We start from the raw sequence: 10,350 nt of genomic DNA on the forward strand, positions 1-10,350 counted from the left end.
TTTTTACAGAGATTAGAGGCATTTATAAAGAATGATAACGAGAGCTCTGTTTTTTTAATTAACATGCATTGTGTCATCACTGTGAAATGTTAAATCTGGTTACATATATCTTACTTCATCTCTGTGCAGTTCCAACCATTTCTGGAGAACAATGGCTACATAACCAGCAAAAAAAAAAAAAAAGTAAAGTTGTAATGTAAAAGTTTGGAAAACAGAAACTTGTTTTAGCTGTGACTTTGCAGCTGCACATTTTTAAATTGTTTGACAAGGACCCTCTTATTTCTCCTACATCAATGGTTGGCTGCTTCAGTTGCCATCTGGCCCAGCTAATTCCTTCCAGCCAAACTACTCGTATGAATTGCAATCAAGAGCACTTTTGAGGAGTGCCTGGCTGCTGGAATCAGGATTGCATCTACAACAGGAGTCGGGCGAGTTCTTGCTGCTCAGCTGTTTGTGGTGCTTGGCTTCTTCCTGTGAAAAGCTGGTTTGCAGAGTTTAAGGCACAACCTTTGCCCTTCCTGGTATACTCCTAGTTCTTCAAGTGCTTCTGTATCCCTACTAGATTTCAGCATCCATTTCTCCCCAAGTGGTCGTATTTTCTTTGCTTCTACTTTGTCAGGTAGTTTCTAGTTTCCCTAACATAAGCAACTTCCATAGTAAAGGCATTTCCTTTGTGTGCGTTATTGAGTGATCTTCTGAATGCTATTACTTTGGAATAGGTTGTACGTCATAGTGCATTTTCATAGTAAAGTGCAAGGACAACCTGCAAAGAATCTTGGTCAGAGGAGCAGATCCTAATTTGTAAGATTTAACTTGTTGCTTCAAAAGCAGTGCCAAATGTGAATTCAAATTGGCACCTAAACTGAGCCCCCAAAATCTCTTCCTACTTACCCATATATAGTCTAGTCCTGGCTGTGGTATTGCTCCATGTTGTTGCCAGGTCTTGCTTTTCAGCTAATGCCTCTTATTCATATCCCCCAGGGAGGATTCTGTTGCACCTAGCCACCCACTCACCCATAAGGCAGTACTGCAACCTGTAGCACCTGGCCTAATTTCTTCCAGCCTCCCAAATGCTTTGATTTTCTCTTGCTTTCTGGTCCACGCCTTGGCGAACTGGTTTGTCTTTTGACTAGACAATGAGGAGGTATATGCAGTTGTTTCCCTACTATTTCATTCTAAGTACAGGCTAATGAATGTGTTTCAAGTCATGTCAGTGATTGGTAAAGGCCTAGCATTGATTTATTTCAAAAAAGCAGCTTAATTTAGAAAAAAAGTGTCAATCCTCTACAAGTCCACACCTGCATTAAACCAACCTGATTTTTTAAAAGGGCTGCACAGCCCTCTCTTAGATTCTCAATTCTTCTTGCTAGGATTAAAATTGATTGTAATGTTAAGACACCATCCAGCATGATGAAAAGAAACATTTGGATCCACTTTGCATTGTGATCATTCAGTCCCAAGAAAATCAGTATGAATCCTTGAAGTTCCACTGCTGACAAACTTCAGTTTGCTTTAAAGAAGAAACCCAAAAAAAATCCAGCAAAGGCTAAAGACTAGAAGTGAGGGTCACAGTCCTCCACTAAGCTGTCAGTGATGTAGCTGGCCTGGAGAACATTTTCATAGTACATTTTTTCAGCAAATGTGTTGACTGTCCAAGCCACAACTTGAATTCCTTTGGAAGACCACTGTCTCACATATTCCCTAAAAAGGATAATGTCAGAAATGATGTGAGGGAAGACTGCAAGTGACTGCAATTAAAACCAAACCTTTATTATTTCATGTTCCCTATAGTAACAGCAGGCCATCTTTTTGGTACTTAACCCACAATCTTTCCCCCCTATTTTGTTTAAGTTAAGGTGTGGTATTCGATTGGAAACCATCTCTTAGGGATAATTATTGAGGCCATCAGAGGGAGAAACAGCAGCATGCCTAGGTACATTTCCAGCTGAAAGCCCTGCCTCTCTCCATGTCCCCAGTGCCGTCGCTGAGGAAGCAGCACCCAGGTATCCTCCCACCTGAAAGCCTTGGCTATGTGTATGGAGCTAAATTATCCTGCCCTTGCACAAAGCTGCCTTTTCAAGCTACCATAAGAGGGTATTTACGCTGAAAGGTTGTTTACAAGTACTACAAATGAGAATTACCCATACAGGTAAAGGTAAAGGGACCCCTGACCATTAGGTCCAGTCATGGCTGACTCTGGGGTTGCGGTGCTCATCTCACTTTATTGGCCGAGGGAGCCGGCATACAGCTTCCGGGTCATGTGGCCAGCATGACTAAGCCGCTTCTGGCAAACCAGAGCAGCGCACGGAAACTCTGTTTACCTTCCCGCCAGAGCGGTACCTATTTATTTACTTGCACTTTGACATGCTTTCGAACTGCTAGGTTGGCAGGAGCAGGGACCGAGCAACAGGAGCTCACCCCGTCGCGGGGATTCGAACCGCCGACCTTCTGATCGGCAAGTCCTAGGCTCTGTGGTTTAACCCACAGCGCCACCTGCGTCCCACCCATACAGTTAGGGTGGTTTAAATAAAAGCTCATCAGGCACCCACTGTTGACACCTGCACTCTGTTCTTTTATGTCTTGCATGATTCGGTGTATGCCTACCCTCCCCCCTCATCCCCCCCCCGATCCTTTGAGGAATATCTTAGCTGAGGGTGGGTTAGACAAAGGGTAGCCAGCACAGTGCCCTACAGATGTTGTTGGGTTCCATAGGCAGTGATCAGGACTGATGGGACTTGTAGTCCAACAAGCAGCTGGAGGGCACCTCCCACTGGCTATCCCAGAGTATAGTCAAGGTTTTCTGCTTACTGTGAAACGAAATTTTTCTGCACCAGAAAAACGGAAACCCCACAGAAGTGCCACAGGAAGTTGTGCATGCTCCAGTCCATAATGACATCCAGCAGCATCATGAAATAATGTTTCCAGCAGGAAGTGTAGCGAGGCTTCCCATCTCCAAAGTAACTAAAGCTCCATGGTCGGTGGGTAAGAGCTGTTAAAACATTCCTATCAGCTTGCTTCATCTACAAGGCCAAGCAGAGAAACAAATGAATACATCTTGATGTACAAAGACTGATGTTGCAAGGGAGACTTGACTTTCATCATTTCAAGCTTGACTTTGATGGTACGTAATCTTGCTATATCTGGTAGTCTGGCGTTTGTAGAGAAAGAGTCAAAGGCTGGAACTCAACCTTGCAATTGTTTGCTAAAGAAGTCCAGACATTTTGTGCCACAAACCTAAATACTCTTAGAAGTACACCTTACTGATTTTATTTACTTCCCAAATTATGTATCTGCCTTGAAGAGCTGCGTGCTGGAATAGTTTTAAAACTATTTGGTTTATAGCAATTAAACTAATGATCAGGGTTGCTTGTATTGGGTACCTGTACACCCCCATGAAGCAAGCTTAGGACTGATTTTAGGTTTTGGGGTCCTGCGTAAGCTGTCTTCAGTAAGCCCTGACCTCCTTTATCCATGACCCATACAACCCCCCCCCCCACTGTGCTTGCAAAATGAGGGGAGTCCATATGATGCTTCACAGTGGACAGAATTATTCAAGATTTTAAAGTGAAGGCCTCTTCGTCAATCTTTAACATATCCTCCCCACTTCCGTAAGATTATGTACGTGTAATGCTGAAATTACCCAAATTAAAATCTTACCATGGCAACAACAGAACACTTAGGTGAAAAATTGTACCTTATAGACAACGTCCGGCATAAAAGAGCAAACGATGCTAGTGTTGTACAGCCGAGGATATTCCAAGTACAGGGGTTTTAGGGCTGCAACTGCCTGCCAGGAAACAAGTTACATGAAAGAAGTGCAAAGCAGTTTAAAGGTAATTTTGAAATTTTGTTGTTATAGCCTGAAGGTCAGACTGGAGATGGAAAGGATTGCATTTTTTTTTTTAAATGCAAGATGCTGACCTTTGGTTTTGCCATTCAGCTGGCTTAGGTACTTCTAGTCAAGACAAGGGTACTTGCTATGGTAGTGGTGTGCATACAAAGATAAAATTATTGTTTGAGACATACATCAAGGAAGGCCCAATTTGCTCCAGTGGAAAATTTGCTTTTGGCAAGCATTTTGGTTCAGTACGTAAGAGACAGATTCAGAAAAGGACCAGTAGCTCAGTATTAGAGTACATGCTATGCTAAAGGTGCCATGTTCAGTCCTCAGCATCACCATTTAAGACTGATTTCAGGTAGCAGCAGCACTGGGAAAGACCCCTGTCTGTGGCTCTGGAAAGCTGCCAACTATTGGACTACAAGGCTGGACTAGGCAGATCTACAGTCGGACTATATATAAGGCATCTACATGCATACATATATACATACATGTATAATTCCATGTGCACAGTGCCAGAAAATGGGATAAATGCCCCTTCCCTACCCCACATCTACAACTTAAAGAAAATGTTGTTTCAAGCTTATTTTTAACTAGTCTCACCCACAAAGGAAAGGGGCTTAAGTTATTCAGTATTATATCGCTATGAATAAGACCAAAGGTAAGGTAAATCAGCTATGATTGTAAATGGGCTGAAAAGGAAGCAGCACAAATGCTCTTCTTGTCTTGGTAAAATTGCATTAATGTTTTACTAAGAAAGATCTCTCAGATCTGATCAAATGGAAGACCTCTACCATGTGCTGTCCTACAAGAATGTGAGGCTTCAGCACAGTGGAAGAAAATGGTACCTTGTCTGCACTGCCCTTGACATCAAAGTAGATTGTGAGATCGTAATGCATACTTTCCAAAACAGCTTCTTTCAAAGTTGGTATTTTTTCTCCACGATAATCCCTCCTACCGAGAAATAGTAAAACTTTAATTGTGTGCATTCCTGCATAAACATTTACATCAAAAAAAGGAATAATGCTTCTGTTCACTTTTATCACCATGAAGCATCTAAGGTAGCGGTGGGGGGCCTCTCTGATTGGTGAACCAGATGTTTATCTCCTCTCACCTCGTGGGCCAACTCTGACAGGTGGATGGGACCACCCACCTATCAGTCACCTGACTCCATTATAAGCATACTTATTTCCCATAAAATCTACAAGACAGATGGCTCCGACTGTGACCTAATATTAGAAAGAACTAAAATAATCAAGAAAGTATGTGTTTTTACCAAAACGTAAACAGTCCAAGCTTATTATATCCAGTAGTATTCTGCTGGTGATGCTTGTGAACAGTCCAAAGCTGCATCCTTACAGTATTTTGGAATTATCTGACAGAAAACAGATCTGGTTGGAAAAATTTCCCACCCATTCTTCACGATTCTTTCCTTCCACCTATTACCTTCTCAAGAACCTGGTGAAGTAGGTTACACTGAGACCAGGTGACTGGCCCAAGATGACCCAATAAACTTCGTGTCTGAGAGGTGGCTTGAAGCCAGGTCTTCCCATCCATCGCTACATCAAGGGGAACAGGTGGCGCTCATCTTCACAAACCACTTATCTCTACATACTTATTTGGGAATAAGAAATAATTATTTCTGTGGGATTTGCTTCCACATAGCCATGCATAGGATCAGGCTGTAAGAGAAAACATTTTATGTAATGGTACAGAAATATTGTATTTCCAGGTATGAATGAAGGTGTTCTTCAGATTGCTCACTTACCATAATCTATGTTTAGCAGCTGGATTAAATTTTCTGATATCAGCAAAGGTCAAGCTGTTTAAGTTTCCAGACCCATCTGTGGTCCTGTCTACAGTGTCGTCATGCATCAGGACAGGAATGCCATCAGCAGTGAATCCAAGGTCAATTTCCACCCCTGTTGCTCCATTCTCAGCTGCCTTGATAAACAAAAAACAAACTGCTTTAAACAGGACATTGGATAACAATGCAAATTTTGCATTGTAATCAGTGTTTTGTTACCATCACATTAGAAATGGGAAAACTGAAACGAATTCACCAGCTGTGACCTGACTTTCGTTGGTGCTGCAAGACCTTTCAGTACCATCGGTCATAGTATAGTGTTTTTGTACTGCCAGGCCAGGTTGGGGCTCGGAGTACAGAATTGTACCGGTTCCTGTCCAGCCTAAAGGACAGTTTTCTGAAGGCAGATCTGGGGATTAAGTGTTCAGCTTCTTGTTTGTTAATTGGCCTGTGGAGATCCACAAGGTTGTACAGTATCTTTTCCCTCATGCCGCTTAATGCTTACATGAAACTGCTGGGAGAGGTCATCTGGAGATATGATCACCATTATGTGGGTGACACCCAACTCTAAGATTGCTTTTCATCAGATTTTAGAGAGTAAAAACCCTTAACTGATTGTTATGGGTTAGATGTTAGTTAACAAACTGAGATGGTGCTGTTGGGGGCCTGTTATTTAATATCTTCAAAGTATTCAATTGACATTAGTGTGTTTTCAAGACCAATTCAAAGTGCTGGTTATCAACTTTAAACCACTAAATGGTTTGGATCCAGGGTTTCTAATGGGCCACTTGGTTCCACACAATTTCCCCCACCCATTAATATCATCAGGTTACACTCTGCTCCGAGACACCCAAACATCTGAGGTGAGATTGGTTTGTAACTTGGAAGGAGACAAGCCTTCAGATAAAAGAAATAATAAACAATGAAGGTGCTCTCTTCTGTAACCTGCAGAGTGAATGTGAGGGAAGTTAATTTTATCTCTGAAAGCTTTTCTGGGAAGATATCCTGCAAAATTTGTACTGATTTCTTTAAGGGATGTGTCCTCTTGTGTCACCAAGAGGGTTGCCAGGCTTTTTCTTTTCTGACATTGATACTGAAAAAAATAATAATCTTGCTGGGTTCTTCAAAGAAGAAAAAATTACAATTTGTATTTGTTTTTAAATGTTGAGTTTCTTATCTTTATAGTGAAGTGAACAAACAATGATAGGCAACGTGTATCCTGCTCAGAGATAAGGAAACACTTTAAATCTCATAAAAGTCCAACCAAAGACTGTGGAAGTCAGTTATCTGATTTGCAGAACAGATAAGAAACAGAGGAGTAAACAGCATCTCCCCTCAATGAGTTTGCAATGGATTGTCTTGGGAAGTGGAAGGTTACTATATTTACCACTAATGATTCACAAATATTTGTACCTCATCTCCCTTGTTAATCTCCTTACTCTGTTTAGGTTTCAGTTGATCTCAATAATCCCTGTGGTTCCTTGATGCTTTAATCACTCTCATTAGTACAGCAGATGAGGGTTACCTTCCCTTGTTTGTCACACATTTAATTGCAACCGCTAGCTTCAGGACAGGTTATAAACCTCAAAGGTTTACTATTCCATTGCAAGTCTGCACTGGAACATTACTTTGAAATTAGGTCTCTTATTCCAGAATTTAAAACAATTATTCCAGGATTTAACACTCATTGCTAGTCTGCTTAAATTCCTACCTCATAGGAACAGTGTGAGGATAATATAGGGAAGAGGGAAACCATATATGCTGCCACCTTGAGCTTCTTGGAAGGGGAGACAGACAGACAGACTAAAATAAAATAAAATAAAATAAAATAAAATATGTGGAGATTAACCTTGGACCTAAATTCTAAAATTCCTGGTAAGTCACAACCCTCTAGGGTGGGAAAGTCAGCATCTGCCCACTAAAGAGAAGAATGGTCTGTCACTTCTCCTGGTCAAGAGAAAATCCAGGCTTGTTCTTTTGTGTTTGCATGTTCCTTACAAGAGATGGGCTTAATCCCAGTACTGCTGCATAGTCCACAAGAGCCTGCAGTTGCTTCGTAGTTTCTCTTTTCTACAAGGAGAGTTGCTTCCTATAAGAGGATGCAAACTTTTCAATCACACCAATGAAACAGAATAGAAAGATGCACGATTTTTGGACCCCTCCCTGTCCTAGTCTTCTTCTGTTGTGCATCCCCCTTCCTCCAAGCACACAACTAAAATTTAGACTTCCCCCGTTTTATTTATGTTACACTGTAGAATGTCCCCTTCGTTTATACCTAAGCCCCTGAACCTTCCAGAAGTTGTTTAAGAGAGTTCTCCCTAAACTGGCTTTTAGTGGTAAGTGATAGAGAAATGTAAGGTATAATAAATAAAACTGCAATTATCATAATGCATTTGCATAATCTATGGTGTGGACCACACTTGCAATAACAGTACTATGTCCACTTTCGATCACCACAACTCAAAAAGAATATTAGAGAGCTGGGAAAGGTGCAGAAAAGGGCAATGTTGGGAAATGAGCTGGATAGCTTAGTTGGTGACAGTGTATTGCTGATAACGCCAAGGTTGCAGCTTTGATCCCTGGATGGGACAGCTGCATATTCCTGCATTGCAGGGGATTGGCCTAGACCCTAGAGATGATCCTCAGGGTCCCTTCCAACTTTGATTCTATGATCAGTTGCCTACGATCACGAAGCTGGAGCAGCTTACCAAGGAGCAAAGGTTAAGTGAGGAAAAAGTGGATAAAGAATTTTTCTTCCCCTCTCCTAGTACTAGAACCCAGGGTATTTTGATGAAACTGAACGGCAAGAGATGCAGGACAGAAGAATTATTACACGCAGTGACAGCTGCTTCCGTAAGATGCAGCGATGGCTGCCAACATAGCTTTAGGATATGGCTGTAATAAAATACAGTGTTAACAATAACAATGCATGCCATGTGTTATTTCAGGTACAATAGTGACAAGCATATACAGTGGTACCTCAGGTTAAGTATTTAATTCATTCTGGAGGTCCATTCTTAACCTGAAACTGTTCTTAACCTGAGGTACTACTTTAACCTGAAGCACCACTTTAGCTAATGGGGCCTCCTGCTGCTGCCGCGCCACCGGAGCATGATTTCTGTTCTCGTCCTGAAGCAAAGTTCTTAACCCAAGGTAATATTTCTGGGTTAGCGGAGTCTGTAACCTGAAGCGTATGTAACCCGAGGTACCACTGTATGGGGAAAATTTTTCCCAATGAATGCCGTGGCATTACTCTGAAGCCCTTTCCAGCAACAGGGAATGGGTTAAACACCCCAAGCCCCTTCCACACCCTCTAACCGGGTTTAAAACATTTGCTTCCTGCCTTCCTTCTTTCACTCTCTCTCCTCTGTTTCGCCATCACCACCGCAGTCCCCTGCAGGGCATGGCTTTATTTCCGATCGGATGCCTTAACACCCCCAAAAAAGAATATTTAATTTTTAATTAATTTTTCCCTCGCATTTTTTTTTTGGGGGGGGGAGAAGATGTGGTATAATCAATAGAAGCAAATATTCGGGGGTCTGACCTGTCTGATGGCGGCCAGCGTGTTCTCGGGCGCGTCGTGTCCGCCGCCGCGGTGCGCGATGCGCGCCGGGTTCCCGCGCGGCTGGACGACCAGCTGGGCTCGCTGGACCGGCGCCGGCTCGAGGCTGAAGAGGCGCAGCACCAGGTAGAGGCCCGCCGTCAGCAGGCAGGAGAGCACGGCGCTCCGGCTCAGCACCAGCGCGGCCAGCAGCACCGTCGAGAAGGCGGCCAGCAGCCCCTCGGAGTAGCAGAACATGGCGGCCCGGCGGCCCCACAGGCGGAGGGGAGTCGCCCCCCCCCTCCGCTCCCTCAACTGTCAGCGAAGGCGGCGGGCGCCGAGGAGGCAAAGCTCACCTGGGCCTTGACAGCATAATAGTGAGGCGAGGGCGCCGGCTCCCAGCCAATCGCCGCCCAGCTGCCCGGGCCGCCAGCCAATATGGAGCGAAGGATTGAGGCGAGGGGAGGGTTTTTCTTTTCCGCGCATCCAGAATGAACCCTGCCTTGAAGCTGCGCAGGCCAAGTCCAAGTCCACACCATGCAGTTGTTGTTGTTGTTGTTGTTGTTGTTGTTGTTGTTGTTTGTTGTTTTCTCCTTCAGTGGGCACTATGATGCCGTTTTGTTTTGTTTTTTCTTTTGTATACCACCCTTTACCCGAAGATTTCAGGGCAGTTCACAGCATAAAAATACACAATGAAAACACGAAAGACACAAAAAAACAATAACAAAACACCCCCCCCCCCGGCAAGTCTTTAAACAGTCTTGGGAGCAGCAGTACGTTGAAGGCGTTGTCCTACGAAGCAGTCACCCTCAACATAGAAAATACAAACTGATCAACTAAGAATTACTAATGCTGAAATTCTATATCTAGGAGGAAGTCCTGATGGACTTCGTTGGGCTTATTTCTCGTGTAGACAGATGCTGTCTAATTGCATTGTATCACAAGGATGCTACATCTGTCATTCACCCCGATCACTGGCCATGCTGGCTGAGGCTGATGCGGGATGCAGGCAGCAGTTCTCAGCATCTACCTCTGGGAAGGGGCAAAGAGGGACTTGACGCCCTGTGAAACTGCCACATCATATGTGGACGAGTCAGCAAGGCGTAATAGTGAAATCAGGGAGGGAATTCCTTCCTTTGGAACACCCCAAAATGTCTGAGCTGG

General features: G+C 43.5%; 1 protein-coding gene across 2 annotated transcripts; it reads right to left on the bottom strand.

The window, feature by feature from the left end:
- Positions 1-1,214: 1,214 nt before the first annotated feature.
- On the bottom strand, positions 1,215-9,576 carry GDE1 (glycerophosphodiester phosphodiesterase 1). 2 transcript variants are annotated; one of them, XM_081840001.1, is made up of 6 exons: positions 9,190-9,566; positions 5,607-5,782; positions 4,687-4,792; positions 3,695-3,787; positions 2,809-3,020; positions 1,215-1,701 (listed from the first exon to the last, which is right to left on the bottom strand). In XM_081840001.1, the coding sequence occupies exons 1-6, from the start codon at positions 9,442-9,444 to the stop codon at positions 1,554-1,556; spliced, it is 990 nt and encodes a 329-aa protein (XP_081696127.1). In that variant the 5' UTR covers positions 9,445-9,566; the 3' UTR covers positions 1,215-1,553. The 2 variants fall into 2 exon arrangements, with proteins under 2 accessions (XP_081696127.1, XP_081696128.1); XM_081840002.1 differs by lacking the exon at positions 3,695-3,787 and having other exon boundaries at positions 9,190-9,576.
- Between the last annotated feature and the right edge of the window lie 774 nt (positions 9,577-10,350).

Source organism: Podarcis erhardii (assembly GCF_964252035.2).
Source record: "Podarcis erhardii genome assembly, chromosome: 14".
NCBI lineage: Eukaryota > Metazoa > Chordata > Lepidosauria > Squamata > Lacertidae > Podarcis > Podarcis erhardii.